Here is an 18790-nt window from a genome sequence, read left to right on the forward strand (position 1 = left end):
GAAAAAGCCATATCAGACTGGCCAATAAAAATAAAAGATTAAGATGGGCAAAACAACACAGACACTGGACAGAGGAACTCTGCCGAGAAGACCAGCATCCTGGAGTCACCTCTTTACTGTTAACGCTGAGACTGGACAGAGGAACTCTGCCTAGAAGGCCAGCATCCTGGAGTCACCTCTTTACTGTTAACGCTGAGACTGGACAGAGGAACTCTGCCGAGAAGACCAGCATCCTGGAGTCACCTCTTTACTGTTAACGCTGAGACTGGACAGAGGAACTCTGCCTAGAAGGCCAGCATCCTGGAGTCACCTCTTTACGGTTAATGCTAAGACTGGTGTTTTGCGGGTACTATTTATTTTTGTAGTATCCAATTGGTCAAATCAAATCAAATTTATTTATATAGCCCTCCGTACATCAGCTGATATCTCAAAGTGCTGTACAGAAACCCAGCCTAAAACCCCAAACAGCAAGCAATGCAGGTGTAGAAGCACTGTGGCTAGGAAAAACTCCCTAGAAAGGCCAAAACCTAGGAAGAAACCTAGAGAGGCACCAGGATATGTGGGGTGGCCAGTCCTCTTCTGCCTGTGCGAGGTGGAGATTATAACAGAACATGGCCAAGATGTTCAAATGTTCATAAATGACCAGCATGGTCAAATAATAATAATCACAGGCAGAACAGTTGAAACTGGAGCAGCAGCACGGCCAGGTGGACTGTGGACAGCAAGGAGTCATCATGTCAGGTAGTCCTGAGGCATGGTCCCAGGGCTCAGGTCCTCCGAGAGAGAGAAAGAAAGAGAGAAAGAAAGAGAGAATTAGAGAGAGCATACTTATATTCACACAGGACACCGGATAGGACAGGAGAAGTACTCCAGATATAACAAACTGACCCTAGCCCCCCGACACATAAACTACTGCAGCATAAATACTGGAGGCTGAGACAGGAGGGGTCAGGAGACACTGTGGCCCCATCCGATGACACCCCCGGACAGGGCCAAACAGGAAGGATATAACCCCAATGTTACCTTAATTTAATTATACCAATGTGTTTTCATTAGTTGAATTCCCTTAATATATTTTATGAGAATTTGTAAGATTCTTGTTTGCATGAAATAGACGGAGACCAGTCTTATCAATAATAGGTCAAATCATTTATTCTTCTCGGAACGCGCTGCCACGTTACCACGAGCAACAGTTTATATACAATAACATGACGTCATTTCATTGCTTAAAAAATGAATCTCCTCCTCCAGACCGGGACAAAGGGAACTTTTCACCACTTCGCTGACAGTTCTAATTAACAGAAAACCTAGGAATGCACTCACAGCCTTATCTAAAACACCCCAGAGCTCAGTTTTGTCGGTTCAACCATAGGTTAACTACCTTATCTGTTTACTTAATCCACAAACCATTCCTTTCTTCCTAGTTGGAATGGTGTTCATTAACTTTAATTACTCCTTTTCCGTGTCACACAATCCCTTCTTATGAACTCATATTGTTAATCAGATATAATAAAACAGAGTATAAGTTTACTTAGTTACAGTTTCATTTAAAATAAGACTATTTGTTCAGTAATTTAATCATAATTTTCCTAACACCCACCCACTTTGCCAAAGCACAGCCCCCACACCACCAGTGGGATATCTTCAACCACCAACTTACCATCCTGAGACAAGGCCGAGTATAGCCCACAAAGATCTCCGCCACGGCACAACCCAAGGGGGGGCGCCAACCGAGACAGGAAGATCACATCAGTGACTCAACCCACTCAAGTGACGCCCCCTCCTAGGGACGGTATGAAAGCCCGGACGACCCTAGGGACGGTATGAAAGCCCGGACGACGCTGGGCCAATTGTGCGACGCCCCATGAGCCTCCCGGTCGCGGTAGGCTGCACTCAAACCCAGAATCTCTGGTGGCACAGCTAGCACTGCGATGCAGTGCCTTAGACCACTGCGCCCCCCGGGAGGCTTGCCGGTACTATTTATTGAAGCTGCCATTTGAGGACTTGTGAGGCGTCTGTTTCTCAAACTAGACACTCTAATGTACTTGTCCTCTTGCTCAGTTGTGCACCGGGGCCTCCCACTCCTCTTTCCCACAAATGCTGATGCTCCAGATACTCAACTAGTCTAAAGAAGGCCAGTTTATTTGCTTCATTAATCAGCACAACAGTTTTCAGCTGTGCTAACATAATTGCAAAAGGGTTTTCTAATGATCAATTAGACTTTTAAAATGATCAACTTGGATTAGATAACACAACATGCAATTGGAACACAGGAGTGATGGTTGCTGATAATGGGCCTCTTTAGGCCTATATAGATATTCCATCACAAATCAGCGGTTTCCAGCTACAATAGTCAATTCCTGTATTTCTGATCAATTTGATGTTATTTTAAAGGACCAAAAAATGGCTTTTCTTTCAAAAACAAGGACATTTCAAAGTGGCCCCAAACTTTAGAATGGTAGTGTATATAAAATATATATCTCTCCCAACCCACACTACCATCACCCTTTCTCACCCCATCCAGATATATTTATTTAAAGTATATAGTCTCTTCCTCAACACACTACCAACACCTATTCTCAACCAATCCAGATGGAGATATATACAGTTGAAGTTGGACGTTTACATACAATTAGGTTGGAGTCATTAAAACAAATTTTTCAACCACTCCACACATTTCTTGTTAACAAACCACATTCTTTGGCAAGTCAGTTAGGACATCTACTTTGTGCATGACACAACTGAGTCTGGTTCATATCTGGGTTCTAGTGAGTCTGGTTCATGTCTGGGTTCTTAGTGAGTATGGTTCATGTCTGGAGTCTTAGTGAGTCTGGTTCATGTCTGGGGTCTTAGTGAGTCTGATTCATGTCTGGGTTCTGAGTGAGTATGGTTCATGTCTGGGTTCTTAGTGAGTATGGTTCATGTCTGGAGTCTTAGTGAGTCTGGTTCATGTCTGGGGTCTTAGTGAGTCTGGTTCATGTCTGGGTTCTTAGTGAGTATGGTTCATGTCTGGGTTCTAAGTGTGTCATATCTGGGTTCTAGTGTGTCATATCTGGGTTCTTAGTGAGGCTGGTTCATGTCTGGAGTCTTAGTGAGTCTGGTTCATGCCTGGGGTCTTAGTGAGTCTGGTTCATTTTCTGGGTTCTTAGTGAGTCGGGTTCAAATCTGGTGTCTTAGTGAGTCTGATTCATATCTGAGGTTTTAGTGAGTCTGGTTCGTATCGTGGATCTTAGTGAATCTGGTTCATATTTGGGATCTTAGTGAGTCTGGTTCATATCTGGGATTTTAGTGAGTTTGGTTCGTATCCGGGGTCCAAGTGTGTCATATCTGGTGTCTTAGTGAGTCTGGTTCCTATCTGGGATCTTAGTGAGTGGTTCATATCTGGCATTTTAGTGAGTCTGGTTCGTATCCGGGGTCCAAGTGTATCATATCTGGTGTCTTAGTGAGTCTGGTTCCTATCTGGGGTCGTAGTAAGTCATTTCTGGGGTCAGTGGGTCATTTTCATATCTGGGGTTTTAATGTGCCTGGTTCATATATGGCGTGTTAGTGAGTCATTTGTGGGGTCTTGGTGAGTCTGGTTAACATCTACAGTCTTAATGAGTAATATCTGGAGTCTTGATGAGTCTGGTTCACATCTGAGGTCTTAGTGAGTCTGGTTCATATCTGGGGTCTTCTGAAATCATATCCTGGGTCTTAGTGAGTCCTTTTAATGTATTGTGTCTTAGTGAGTCAATTTCCTATTTGGATTATTGAGGTCAGTCTGGTTCAAATATGGGGTCTTAGTGAGTCTGGTTCCATTCTTGTGTCTTAGTGGATCTGGTTCAAATCTAAGGTCTTAGTGAGTCATATCTGGGGTCTTAGTGAGTCTGGTTCAAATCTGGGATCTTAGTGAATCATATCTAGGGTCTTAGTGAGTCTCGTTAATATTTGGGATCTTACTTAATAAAGTTCATACAGTGCATTCGGATTGTATTCAGACCCCTTCACCTTTTCAACATTTTGTTACGTTACAGTCTTATGCTAAAATTGATTCAATTGTTTTTCCCCCTCATCAAGCTAATCAAATAGATTTGTATTTGTCACAACAGGTGTTGACCTTACCGTGAAATGCTAAATTACAAGCCCTTAACCAAAAATGCAGCCGAAAATATTTACTAAATAAACGAATGTAGAAAAAAGTTGTTCAGCAGTCTTATAGTTTGGGGTAGAATATGTTAATGAGCCTTTTGTTACTATACTTGGCGCTCCGGTACCGCTTGCCTTGCGGTAGCAGAGAGAACAGTCTATGACCTAGGTGACTGAAGTCTTTGACAATTTTGGGGGCTTTTCTCTGACACCGCCTAGTACATAGGTCCTTGATGTCAGGAAGCTTGGCCCCAGTGATGTACTGGGCCGTACGCACTACCCGCTGTAATGCCTTACGGTCAGATGCCGAGACCTTGCCGTACCAGGCGGTGGTGCAACCAAGCAGGATGCTCTCGATGGTGCAGCTGTATAACTTTTTGTGGATCTGGGGACCATTGTCAAATCTTTTCAGTCTCCTGAGGGGGAAAATGTGTTGTCGTGTCCTCTTCACAACTGTCTTGGTGTGTTTGGACCATGATCATTTGTTGGTGATGTGGACACCAAGGAACTTGAAACTCTCAACCCACTCTACTTCAGTCCCATTGATGTGAATGAGGACCTGTTCGGCCCTCCTTTTCCTATAGTCTTGATCAGCTCCTTTGTCATGATCATATTGAGAGAGGTTGTTTTCCTGGCACCACCCAGCCAGGTCTCTGACCTCCTCATAGTTGTCGGTGATCAGGTCTGCCATTGTTGTGTAGTCAGCAACCTTAATGATGCTGTTGGAGTCGTGCTTGGCCACATAGCTGTGGGTTAACAGGAAGTACGGGGGGGACTAAGCACGCACCCCCGAGGGGCCCCAGTGTTGAGGATCAGCGTGGCAGATGTGTTGTTGCCTGCCCTACCACCTGGGGGTGGCCATGGTGTTGAACACTAAGGTGTTGAACGCTGAGCTGTAGTCAATGAACAGCATCCTCACATAGGTGTTCCTTTTTTCCAGACCAGGCCACTCAAGGACATTCAGGGACTTGTCCCGAAGACACTCTTGCATTATCTTGGCTGAGTGCTTATGGTCATTGTGCTGTTGGAAGGTGAACCTTTGCCCCAGTCTAAGGTCCTGAGTGCTCTGTAGCAGGTTTTCACAGCATCAATCAATCAATCAATCAGTCAAATGTATTTATAAAGCCCTTTTTCATCAGCCGATGTCACAAAGTGCTATACAGAAACCCAGCCTAAAACCCCAAACAGCAAGCAATGCAGATGTAGAAGCATGGTGGCTAGGAAAACTCCCTAGAAAGGCAGGAACCTAACAAGAAACCTAGAGAGGAACCAGGCTCTTAGGTGTGGCCAGTCCTCTTCTGGTTGTACTGGGTGGAGATTATAACAGTACAAGGCCAAGATATTCATAGCTGACCAGCAGGGTCAAATAATAATAATAACAGTGGTTGTAGAAGATGCAACAGAGGGTGCAACAGGTCAGCACCTCAGGAGAAAATGTAGTCGAGCCTTCAAAATTCAAGACAAATAGGTGCGGTAGAGAGATAGAGTGGAAAAGAGTCGAAAACAGCAGGTCCGGGACAAGGTAGCATATCCGGTGAACAGGTCAGCGTTCCATGACGGCAGGCAGAACAGTTGAAACTTGAGCAGCAGCACGACCAGGTGGACTGGGCATAGCAAGATGTCATCAGGCCAAGTAGTCCTGAGGCCTGATCCCGGGAGGAGAGGGAGAGATTTAGAAGGAGCATACTTAAATTCACACAGGACACCGGATAAGACAGGAGAATTACACCAGATATATCCGAGATATACCCTAGCTCCCCGACACAAACTACTGCAGCATAGATACTGGAGACTGAGACGATACCCCCGTCCCCGTCTGACGATACCCCCGGACAGGGCCAACCAGGCAGGATTGGCCCCGCCCACTTTGCCAAAGCACAGCCCCCACAGCACTAGATGGATAACCGCAAACGTACTACCCTGAGACAAGGCTGAGTACAGCCCACGAAGAGCTCCCCCATCGCATGAACCCAAGGGGGTGCCAACCTGGATAGGAAGATCACATCAGTGACGCACCCCTCCTAGGGACGGCATTGAAGAGCACTCGTAAGGCAGTTACTCAGCCCCTGTAATAGGGTCAGAGGCAGAGAATCCCAGTGGAAAGAGGGAAACCGGCCAGGCAGAGACAACAATGTTGGTTTGTTGCTCCAGTGCCTTTCCTTTCACCTTCACACCCCTGGGCCAGACTACAATCAATCATAAGACCTACTGAAGAGATGAGTCTGCAATAAAGACTTAAGGGTCGAGGCTAGCACTGGAGTAATATCACAAACATTTTTGGTTCTAGTCAAGATTCTAGCACTAACTGAAGTTTATTTAGTGCTTTATCCGGGAAGTTGGAAAGTAGAGCATTGCAGTAGTCTAATCTAGGATTGATAATAGCATGGATTAGTTTTTCAACATCCTTTTTGGACAAAACGTTTCTGATTTTTACAGTGTTACGAAGATTGAAAAAGCTGTCCATGAAATACACTTGATTCGTTCGTCAAAAGAGAGATCAGGGTCCAGAGTAACGCAAAGGTCCTTGACAGTTTTATTTGAGACAACTGTACAACCATCAAGATTAATTGTCAGAGCCAACAGAAGATCTCTTTGTTTCTTGGGACCTACAACAAGCATCTCTGTTTTGTGTAAGTTTAATAGTAAAACATTTGCTGCCACCCACTTCCTTATGTCTAAAACACAGGCTTCCAGGAAGGGTAAGTTTGGGGCTCCACCATGTTTCATCGAAATGTACAGCTGTGTATCGTTAACATTATGTTTCCGAATGACATCACCAAGAGGTCAAATATATAGTGAAAACAATAGTGGTCCTAAAAGGGAACCTTGAGGAACACCGAAACGTACAATTGATTTGTCAGCGGACAAACCATCCACAGAGACAAACTGATATCTTTCCGACAGATAAGATCTAAACCAGGCCAGAACTTGTCCGTGTAGACCAATTAGGGTTTCCAATCTCTCAAAAATAATGTGGTGATCGATGGTGTCAAAAGCAGCACTAAGGTCTAGGAGCACGAGGACATATGCAGAGCCTTGGTCTAACGCCATTAAAAGGTAATTTACCACCTTCACTCAGTGCTTCAATGGGGCTAAAACCATCTTGGGGCTAAAACCATCTTCAGGAAGCCAGTGAGTTGTTGTGCAACAGCTTTGTCTAACATTTTTGCGAGGAATGGAAGATTTGATATAGGCCAATAGTTTTTTACATTTTCTGGGTCAAGGTTTGGCTTTTTCAAGAGAGCCTTTATTAGTGCCACTTTTAGTGAGTTTGAATTGGATCCTGTGGATAGGGAACCATTTATTATGTCCGACATAGGAGAGCCAAGCACAGGAAGCAGCTCTTTCATTAGTTTAGTTGGAATAGGGTCCAGTATGCAGCTTGAAGGTTTAGAGGCCATGACTATTTTCATGAATGTGTCAAGAGATATAGGATTAAACCTCTTGAGTGTCTCCATTGATCCTAAGGCCTGGCAGTGTTGTGCAGACTCAGGTCAACTGAGCTTTGGAGAAATATGCAGATTCAAAGAGGAGTCCGTAATTTGCTTTCTAATGATCATGATCTTTTTGTCAAAGTAGTTCATAAATTCATCACTGCTGAAGTGAAAGCCATCCTCTCTTGGGGAATGTTGCTTTTTAGTTGGTTTACAACAATATCAAAAATGTATTTTGGGTTGTTCTTATTCTCCTCAATTAGGTTGGAAAATTAGGATGATCAAGCAGCATCGATGTAAGGGGTGTGTAACTGGTGGCAGGGAAGTCAGACGCAGAAGAGCAGAACTAGGTATTAGCCGGAGCAGTTTAATTGTAAAACCAACGGGATAAAGAATAACAAACATGGGTGCAAAAACCCATCGTGCACCAGTAAACATGTGCACAAGCACTTACAACAAACAATTCCGCACAAAGACATGGGGGAAACAGAGGGTTAAATACACAACAAATAATGAGGGAAATGACAACCAGGTGTGTAGGAAAACAAGACAAAACAAATGGAAAAGGAAAAGTGGATCGACGATGGCTAGAAGACCGGTGACACCGCCCGAACAAGGAGAGGAACCAACTTCGGTGGAAGTTGTGACAGCACCGGCCTCGGGGACGACTCGGAGGGCGAAGTGCAGGGCGATCCGGACGGAGACGGTGGAACTCCCCCAGCATTGAAGGGTCCAACATGTCCTCCACCAGAACCCAGCATCTCTCCACCGGACCGTACCCCTCCCAGTCCACGAGGTACTGAAAGCCCCTCGCCAGATGCTTCAAATCTAGAATGGATCGAACGGAGTACGCCGGGGCCCCTCGATGTCCAGATGGGGCGGAGGAACCTCCCGCACCTCAGACTCATGGAGCGGGCCAGCCAAAACCGGTCTGAGCAGAGACACATGGAACGAGGGGTTAATACGGTAATCAGGGAGAAGCTGTAACCTGTAACTCACCTCGTTCAGTCTCCTCAGGACTTTAAAAACGTGGACCCAGCTTCCGGCAGGGCAGGCGGAGGGGCAGGTTTCGGGTTGAGAACAAGACCCGGTCCCCCGTTGCGAACACTGGGGTCTCACTGCGGTGACGGTCTGCATTTGAAAGAGAACATGAGTGGCGTCCCATGTCTCCTTCGCGCAGCGGAACCAGTCGTCCACCACAAGAGCCTCGGCCTGACTCTGATGCCAAGGAGCCAGAACCTGCTGGTACCCCTGTACGCACTGGAAGGGGAAGAGGTTAGTGGAGGAGTGGCGGAGCGAGTTCTGGGCCATCTCTGCCCAGGGCACGAACGCCGCTCACTCCCTCGGCTGGTCCTGGCAATAAGACCTCAGAGACCTACCCACATCTTGGTTAACTCTCTCCACCTGCCCGTTATTCTCGGGGTGAAAACCCAAGGTAAGGCTGATCGAGATCCCCAGACGTTCCATGAGCGCCCTCCAGACCCTCGAAGTGAATGAGGTGAACTGGGGACCCCGATCAGACACATGTCCTCAGGCATCCCGTAGTGCCAGAAGATGTGTCTAAACAAGGCCTCCACAGTCTGTAGTGCCGTAGGGAGACCGGGCAGAGGGAGGAGACAGCAGCACTTAAAAAAACAGTCCACAACGACCCGGATCATGGTGTTACCCTGTGAGGCAGAAAGATTAGTAAGGAAATCCACCGACAGGTGCGACCACAGCCGTTGTGGAATGGGTAAGAGGTGTAGCTTACCTCTGGATAAGTGCCTAGGAGCCTAACACTGGGCGTACACCGAGCAGGTGGAAACATAAACCCTCACGTCCTTAGCTAAAGTGGGCCACGAGTACTTCCCACTCAGACAGCGCACAGTCCAACCTCTGCCTGGATGACCAGAGGAGGGTGACGTGTGGGCCCAATAGATCAACCGGTCACGGACAGCAGACGGAACGTACAGATGCCCAGTGGGACACTGGAGAGTGGGCTCTGCACGTAGCGCCTGCTCAATGTCCGTGTACAGCTCCCACACTACCAGTGTCACCAGGCAGGAGGCAAAGGGTGAAAATGAAACGGGTGAAAAATATGTCCCACCTTGCCTGGCGAGGGTTCAGTCTCCTTGCCGCCAGGATGTAATCGATTGCGGTGGTCAGTCCAGATGAGTAAAGGGTATTTAGCCCCCTCAAGCCAATGTCTCCACGCCTTCAAAGCCGTTACGACAGCCAACATCTCCCGGTCCCCCACGTCATAGTGTCGCTCCGTCGGGCTTAGCTTCCTCGAGAAGAAGGCGCAGAGAGAGCACGGCTCCTATCCCAGCCTCGGACATGTCCACCTCCACTGTGAACGCCAAAGAGGGATCCAGATGGGCAGCACGGGAGCCGAGGTAAACAGAGCCCTCAGGTGACCAAAAGCCCTGCCCGCCTCAGCTGTCCACTGCAAACGTACCGGTCCCCCCTTCAGCAGTGAGGTAATGGGAGCTGCTATCTGACCAAAACCACAGATAAACCTCCGGTAGTAATTGGCAAACCCTAGAAACCGCTGCACCTCCTTTACCGTGGTGGGAGTCGGGCCAATTATGCACGGCTGAAATGCGGTCACTCTTGGAAGAACAGGCATTTCTCAGCCTTGACGTACAGGTCATACTCCAACAGTCAACCAAGCACCCTGCGCACCAGGGACACATGCTCGGCACGTGCAGCGGGGTATATCAGAATGTCATCAATATACACCACTACAAGTCCCTGAAAATCTTGTCTACAAAGGCTTGGAAGACTGATGGAGCATTCATCAACCCGTACGGCATGACGAGGTACTCATAATGCCCTGAGGTGGTACTGAACGCCGTCTTCCACTCGTCTCCCTCCCGGATATGCACCAGGTTGTAAGCGCTCCTGAGATCTAGTTCTGTGAAGAAGCGCACCCCGTGCTTTGACTCAATCGCAGTGGCGATAACTTTACCTCACAGTGATCTGATTTAGGTCTCAGTAGTCAATACGCGGGCACAGACCTCCCTCCTTCTTCTTCACAAAAAATAAAGTTGAGGAGGTGGGTAAAGTGGAGAACCGAATGTACCCTTGACGCAGGGATTCGGAAACATACAGTGGGGAGAACAAGTATTTGAGACACTGTTGATTTTGCCGGTTTTTCTACTTACAAAGCATGTAGAGGTCTGTAATTTTTTTTATCATGGGTACACTTCAACTGTGACAGACTGAATCTAATACAAAAATCCAGAAAATCACATTGTATGATTTTTAAGTAAAAACAATTCAGCACAAAGACATGGGGGAAATAGAGGGTTCAATACACAAGAAATAATGAGAGAAATGAAAACCAGGTGTTTCGGAAAACAAGACAGATCAAATGGAAAATGAAAATGGATTGATGATGGCTAGAAGACCGGTGACGCCGACCGCCGCTCGAACAAGGAGCAGAACCGACCTCGGTGGAAGTCGTGACAATTGAGGGCTCTTCGATATTGTCTTTCCAAGCTAGTCAGAAGACTTCCAGTTTGGTGGAGCACCATGTCCCTTCCAATTTTCTGGAAGCTTGCTTCAGAGCTGTATACCAGAAAATAGTTTCTTGTGATAAATGTTTTCTTGTTTTTAGAGGTGCAACTGCATCTAAGGTATTACACAAGGTTAAATGTAGGTTGTTAACCGATTTTTGTAATCTGTCGTCCTTGGGTAGGTGGAGGGAGTCTGGAAGGGCATCTATGAATCTTTGGGTTGTCTGAAATATCATAGCACGACTTTTGATGATCCTTGGTTCGGGTCTAAGCAGATTATTTGTTGCAATTGCAAATGTAATAAAATGGTGGTTCGATAGTCCAGGATTATAAGGAAAAAACATTACGATCCACAATATTTATTCCATGGGACAAAACTAGGTCCAGAGTATGACTGTGGCAGTGAATAGGTCTGGAGACATGTTGGAAAAAACCCACTGAGTCGATGATGGCTCCGAAGGCCTTTTGGAGTGGGTCTTTGGAGATGTACATGTGAATATGAAAGTCACCAAAAATTTGAATATTATCTGCCATGACTATAAGGTCTGATAGGAATTCCAGTCCAGGAGCCCTGTAAACAGTAGCAGTAGGCTCGATAGATTTCATGACTAGAAGCTCAATAGACGAAAACGCAGTCCTTAAAAAAAAAAGTGTTACATTTGCTATCGTAAATGTTAGCAACACGTGCGGAGGATGTGGTCACTAGTGTAACCAGGAGGAGATACCACACACAGTAAATTAATCATGATTAAGACATGTTTCAATCAGGCCAATCACACATATTTTTTTCTCCTCAATTTCGTGATATCCAATTGGTAGTTACGGTCTTGTTCCATAGCTACAACTCCCATACGGAGCCGTGCGTCCTCCAAAACACAAACCAGCCAAACTGCTTCTTGACACAAAGCCGGCTTAACCCGGCTGGCGAGCGTGTCAGCGTGCATTGCGCCTGGCCCGCCACAGGAGTCACTAGATGGGACCAGAACATCATGTCGGCCAAACCCTCCTCTAACCCGGATGATGCTGGGCCAATTGTACGCTGCCCCTTGGGTCTCCTGGTCGCGGCTGGCTCCGACAGAACCCGGACACGAACCAGGATCTCTAGTAGCACAGCTAGCACCTTAGACGACTGCGCCACTCGGGAGGCCAAGTAGCCCTATTTTGACATGTGAGATATCACAATCTCTTTCAATAATTATAGGAATGGAGGAGGTCTTTATTCCATTCACACCGCCATGTTTAGTTTTGCACAAGCTAGATCGAGGCAAAGACACGGTCTCAATGGGGATAGCTGAGCTGACTACACTGACTATGCTAGTGGCAGACTCCACTAAGCTGGCAGGCTGGCTGACAGCCTGCTGCCTGGCCTGTACCCTATCTCATTGTGGAGCTGGAGGAGTTAGAGGCCTGTCATAGATACGATGAGAGCACCCCTCCAGCTAGGATGGAGTCCGTCACTCTTCAGCAGGCCAGGCTCGGTCCTGTCTGTGGAAGATTCCCCTTTTGGGAGGGGCAGAAAACAGTTTTCAACCAGCGATTGAGTTGTGTGACTCTGCTATGGAGCTCATCACTCCCCCTAACAGGGAAGGGGGCAGAGACAATTACTTGATGCCGACAAATCTTTCTAGCTAATTTACACACTGAAGCTATGTTGTGCTTGGTGATCTCTTACTGTTTCATCCGAACATCGTCGGTGCTGATGTGGATAACAATGTCTACACTCGCCAGTTTTAGCCTTGGCCAGCAGCCTCTTCAGATTAGCCTTAACATTGGTAGCCCTGCACCCTGGTAAACAGTTTATGATCGCAGGATTATTATTTTTAAGTCTAATACTGCGGGTAATGGAGTCGCCAATGACTAGGGTTTTCAATTTGTCAGAGCTAATGGTGGGAGGCTTCGGCGTCTTAGACCCCGTAACAGGTGGAGGAGAGACCAGAGAAGCGTCCTGTGCCATAAAGACGAACCTTAGGTCCAGGACTAACACCTCTCTGTCCAACAGGATGAACACTTACTTGGTCCAAACAAGCACAACCGGTTCCCCAGTGTCTCATCAAAGAGGACGACAGCTACCCAACGTCCCATCCAAGGGCTCACTGGATCGAAGTGAGTAAACCAGCTTTCTCTGCAAGGATGTTTCTTCATCAAAACTCTCTGTGGAGAGAAAATACAACTTCTCTGCATCCACAACATTCTGCTCTTCAAAGTTAGTCAGTGAAGTGTTTCTCTCCAATATCTCAGGTCAGACAGTGTCTTTCTCATCAACATACTGTACAATATAAATCACTTTTAGACCATGTTACCACCATGTCGTAGTTGTCACTTCTAGACCATGTTACTTCCATGTAGTAGAATAAAGTACTAGACCATGTTACCACCATGTAGTAGAATACAGTACTAGACCATGTTACTACCATGTAGTAGTTGTCACAACTAGACCATGTTACCACCATGTAGTAGATGTCACAACTAGACCATGTTACCACCATGTAGTATTAGTTACTACCAGGCCATGTTACTGCCATGTAGTAGAATACAGTACTAGACCATGTTACTACCATGTAGTAGTTGTTGTCACAACTAGACCATGTTACCACCATGTAGTAGTTGTCACTACTAGACCATGTTACTTCCATGTAGTAGAATAAAGTACTAGACCATGTTACTATCATGTAATAGAATACAGTACTAGACCATGTTACCACCATGTAGTAGTTGTCACTAGTAGACCATGTTACCACCATGTAGTAGATGTCACAACTAGACCATGTTACCACCATGTAGTAGTAGTTACTACCAGGCCATGTTACTGCCATGCAGTAGAATACAGTACTAGACCATGTTACTACCATGTAGTAGTAGTTATTACCAGACCATGTCACTGCGATGTAGTAGAATACAGTACTAGACCATGTTACTACCATGTAGTAGTTGTTACGACTAGACCATGTTACCACCATGTAGTAGTAGTTACTACTAGGCCATGTTACTACCATGTAGTAGTTGTCACTACTAGACCATGTTACCACCACGTAGTAGTTGTCACTACTAGACCATGTTACCACCATGTAGTAGAATACAGTACTAGACCATGTTACCACCATGTAGTAGAATACAGTACTAGACCATGTTACCACCATGTAGTAGAATACAGTACTAGACCATGTTACCACCATGTAGTAGTTGTCACTACTAGACCATGTTACCACCATGTAGTAGTTGTCACTACTAGACCATGTTACTACCATGTAGTAGAATACAGTTCTAGACCATGTTACTACGATGTAGTAGAATACAGTACTAGACCATGTTAGTTCCGTGTAGTAGAATACAGGACTAGACCATGTTACTAGACCATGTTACTACCATGTAGTAGAATACAGTACTAGACCATGTTACTACGATGTAGTAGAATACAGTACTAGACCATGTTACCACCATGTAGTAGAATACAGTACTAGACCATGTTACAACCATGTAGTAGTTGTCACAAGTAGACCATGTTACCACCATGTAGTAGTAGTTACTACTAGGCCATGTTACTACCATGTAGTAGTTGTCACTACTAGACCAAGTTACCACCATGTAGTAGTTGTCACAACTAGACCATGTTACTTCCATGTAGTAGTTGTTACGACTAGACCATGTTACCACCATGTAGTAGTAGTTACTATTAGGCCATGTTACTACCATGTAGTAGTTGTCACTACTAGACCATGTTACCACCACGTAGTAGTTGTCACAACTAGACCATGTTACTTCCATGTAGTAGAATACAGTACTAGACCATGTTACCACCATGTCGTAGAATACAGGACTAGACCATGTTACTACCATGTAGTAGAATACAGTAATAGACCATGTTACTACCATGTAGTAGTTGTCACAAGTAGACCATGTTAGTACCATGTAGTAGAATACAGTAGTAGACCATGTTACCACCATGTAGTAGTAGTTACTACTAGACCATGTTACTACCATGTAGTAGAATACAGTACTAGACCATGTTACTACGATGTATTAGAATACAGTACTAGACCATGTTAGTACCATGTAGTAGAATACAGGACTAGACCATGTTACTAGACCATGTTACTACCATGTAGTAGAATACAGTACGAGACCATGTTACAACCATGTAGTAGTTGTCAAAACTAGACCATGTTACTACCATGTAGTAGAATACAGTACTAGACCATGTTACCACCATGTAGTAGAATACAGTACTAGACCATGTTACCACCATGTAGTAGTTGTCACAACTAGACCATGTTACCACCATGTAGTAGTTGTCACAACTAGACCATGTTACCACCATGTAGTAGTTGTCACAACTAGACCATGTTACCACCATGTAGTAGTTGTCACAACTAGACCATGTTACCACCATGTAGTAGTTGTCACAACTAGACCATGTTACCACCATGTAGTAGTTGTCACAACTAGACCATGTTACCACCATGTAGTTGTAGTCATTACTAGACCATCTGACAAAATAGAAATGTCAATGATTTAAATTTGTGTATATTGTGACATAACATCACAGCTTCGTTCCCTTTTTTATTATTATCCAGAAGATGGAGAGGAGATGAACAATTCTTATCAAGGTCTGTACCTGCTAGTCTGGAGAGTAGTAGAGCAGTCCCCACAAGGTTAATGTCTCCTAGTCTGTCATGTTCTGTACCTGCTAGTCTGGAGAGTAGTAGAGCAGTCCCCACAAGGCTAATGTCTCCTAGTCTGTCATGTTCTGTACCTGCTAGTCTGGAGAGTAGTAGAGCAGTCCCCACAAGGCTAATGTCTCCTAGTCTGTCATGTTCTGTACCTGCTAGTCTGGAGAGTAGTAGAGTAGTCCCCACAAGGCTAATGTCTCCTAGTGTGTCATGTTCTGTACCTGCTAGTCTGGAGAGTAGTAGAGCTGTCCCCACAAGGCTAATGTCTCCTAGTCTGTCATGTTCTGTACCTGCTAGTCTGGAGAGTAGTAGAGCAGTCCCCACAAGGCTAATGTCTCCTAGTCTGTCATGTTCTGTACCTGCTAGTCTGGAGAGTAGTAGAGCAGTCCCTGTACCTGCTAGTCAAGGCTAAGTCCATGTCTCCTAGTCTGTCATGTTCTGTACCTGCTAGTCTGGAGAGTAGTAGAGCAGTCCCCACAAGGCTAATGTCTCCTAGTCTGTCATGTTCTGTACCTGCTAGTCTGGAGAGTAGTAGAGCAGTCCCCACAAGGCTAATGTCTCCTAGTCTGTCATGTTCTGTACCTGCTAGTCTGGAGAGTAGTAGAGTAGTCCCCACAAGGCTAATGTCTCCTAGTCTGTCATGTTCTGTACCTGCTAGTCTGGAGAGTAGTAGAGCAGTCCCCACAAGGCTAATGTCTCCTAGTCTGTCATGTTCTGTACCTGCTAGTCTGGAGAGTAGTAGAGCAGTCCCCACAAGGCTAATGTCTCCTAGTCTGTCATGTTCTGTACCTGCTAGTCTGGAGAGTAGTAGAGCAGTCCCCACAAGGCTAATGTCTCCTAGTCTGTCATGTTCTGTACCTGCTAGTCTGGAGAGTAGTAGAGCAGTCCCCACAAGGCTAATGTCTCCTAGTCTGTCATGTTCTGTACCTGCTAGTCTGGAGAGTAGTAGAGCAGTCCCCACAAGGCTAATGTCTCCTAGTCTGTCATGTTCTGTACCTGCTAGTCTGGAGAGTAGTAGAGCAGTCCCCACAAGGCTAATGTCTCCTAGTCTGTCATGTTCTGTACCTGCTAGTCTGGAGAGTAGTAGAGCAGTCCCCACAAGGCTAATGTCTCCTAGTCTGTCATGTTCTGTACCTGCTAGTCTGGAGAGTAGTAGAGCAGTCCCCACAAGGCTAATGTCTCCTAGTCTGTCATGTTCTGTACCTGCTAGTCTGGAGAGTAGTAGAGCAGTCCCCACAAGGCTAAGTCCATGTCTCCTAGTCTGTCATGTTCTGTACCTGCTAGTCTGGAGAGTAGTAGAGCAGTCCCCACAAGGCTAAGTCCATGTCTCCTAGTCTGTCATGTTCTGTACCTGCTAGTCTGGAGAGTAGTAGAGCAGTCCCCACAAGGCTAATGTCTCCTAGTCTGTCATGTTCTGTACCTGCTAGTCTGGAGAGTAGTAGAGCAGTCCCCACAAGGCTAAGTCCATGTCTCCTAGTCTGTCATGTTCTGTACCTGCTAGTCTGGAGAGTAGTAGAGCAGTCCCCACAAGGCTAATGTCTCCTAGTCTGTCATGTTCTGTACCTGCTAGTCTGGAGAGTAGTAGAGCTGTCCCCACAAGGCTAATGTCTCCTAGTCTGTCATGTTCTGTACCTGCTAGTCTGGAGAGTAGTAGAGCAGTCCCCACAAGGCTAATGTCTCCTAGTCTGTCATGTTCTGTACCTGCTAGTCTGGAGAGTAGTAGAGCAGTCCCCACAAGGCTAAGTCCATGTCTCCTAGTCTGTCATGTTCTGTACCTGCTAGTCTGGAGAGTAGTAGAGCAGTCCCCACAAGGCTAAGTCCATGTCTCCTAGTCTGTCATGTTCTGTACCTGCTAGTCTGGAGAGCAGTAGGGCAGTCCCCACAAGGCTAAGTCCATGTTTCCTAGTCTGTCATGTTCTGTACCTGCTAGTCTGGAGAGTAGTAGAGCAGTCCCCACAAGGCTAATGTCTCCTAGTCTGTCATGTTCTGTACCTGCTAGTCTGGAGAGTAGTAGAGCAGTCCCCACAAGGCTAATGTCTCCTAGTCTGTCATGTTCTGTACCTGCTAGTCTGGAGAGTAGTAGAACAGTCCCCACAAGGCTAATGTCTCCTAGTCTGTCATGTTCTGTACCTGCTAGTCTGGAGAGTAGTAGAGCTGTCCCCACAAGGCTAATGTCTCCTAGTCTGTCATGTTCTGTACCTGCTAGTCTGGAGAGTAGTCGAGCAGTCCCCACAAGGCTAATGTCTCCTAGTCTGTCATGTTCTGTACCTGCTAGTCTGGCCCCTAGTTCTACAGAGCTGTCCCCACAAGGCTAAGTCCATGTCTCCTAGTCTGTCATGTTCTGTACCTGCTCGTCTGGCCTCTAGTTCTACAGAGCTGTCCCAACAAGGCTAAGTCCATGTCTCCTAGTCTGTCATGTTCTGTACCTGCTAGTCTGGAGAGTAGTAGAGCAGTCCCCACAAGGCTAATGTCTCCTAGTCTGTCATGTTCTGTACCTGCTCGTCTGGAGAGCAGTAGAGCAGTCCCCACAAGGCTAATGTCTCCTAGTCTGTCATGTTCTGTACCTGCTAGTCTGGAGAGTAGTAAAGCAGTCCCCACAAGGCTAAGTCCATGTCTCCTAGTCTGTCATGTTCTGTACCTGCTCGTCTGGAGAGTAGTAGAGCAGTCCCCACAAGGCTAAGTCCATGTCTCCTAGTCTGTCATGTTCTGTACCTGCTAGTCTGGAGAGTAGTAGAGCAGTCCCCACAAGGCTAAGTCCATGTCTCCTAGTCTGTCATGTTCTGTACCTGCTCGTCTGGCCTCTAGTTCTACAGAGCTGTCCCCAACAAGGCCAAGTCAATGTCTCCTAGTCTGTCATGTTCTGTACCTGCTCGTCTGGCCTCTAGTTCTACAGAGCTGTCCCCAACAAGGCTAAGTCCATGTCTCCTAGTCTGTCATGTTCTGTACCTGCTCGTCTGGCCTCTAGTTCTACAGAGCTGTCCCCAACAAGGCCAAGTCAATGTCTCCTAGTCTGTCATGTTCTGTACCTGCTAGTCTGGAGAGTAGTAGAGCAGTCCCCACAAGT

The 18790-nt window shown here is 46.2% G+C and overlaps 1 protein-coding gene across 1 annotated transcript in view; it reads left to right on the plus strand.

Moving 5' to 3' along the window:
• rims2b (regulating synaptic membrane exocytosis 2b) overlaps positions 1 to 18790 on the plus strand; it is a 217864-nt gene that overhangs the window by 121922 nt on the left and 77152 nt on the right. Inside the window, exons 14-15 of the mRNA XM_052471751.1 lie at positions 13059 to 13162; positions 15631 to 15663. Coding sequence (XP_052327711.1) covers positions 13059 to 13162; positions 15631 to 15663 — 137 coding nt within the window. The remainder of the gene's footprint in view (positions 1 to 13058; positions 13163 to 15630; positions 15664 to 18790) is intronic.

Source organism: Oncorhynchus keta, chromosome 19 (genome assembly GCF_023373465.1).
Source record: "Oncorhynchus keta strain PuntledgeMale-10-30-2019 chromosome 19, Oket_V2, whole genome shotgun sequence".
NCBI classification, from domain to species: Eukaryota; Metazoa; Chordata; class Actinopteri; order Salmoniformes; family Salmonidae; genus Oncorhynchus; species Oncorhynchus keta.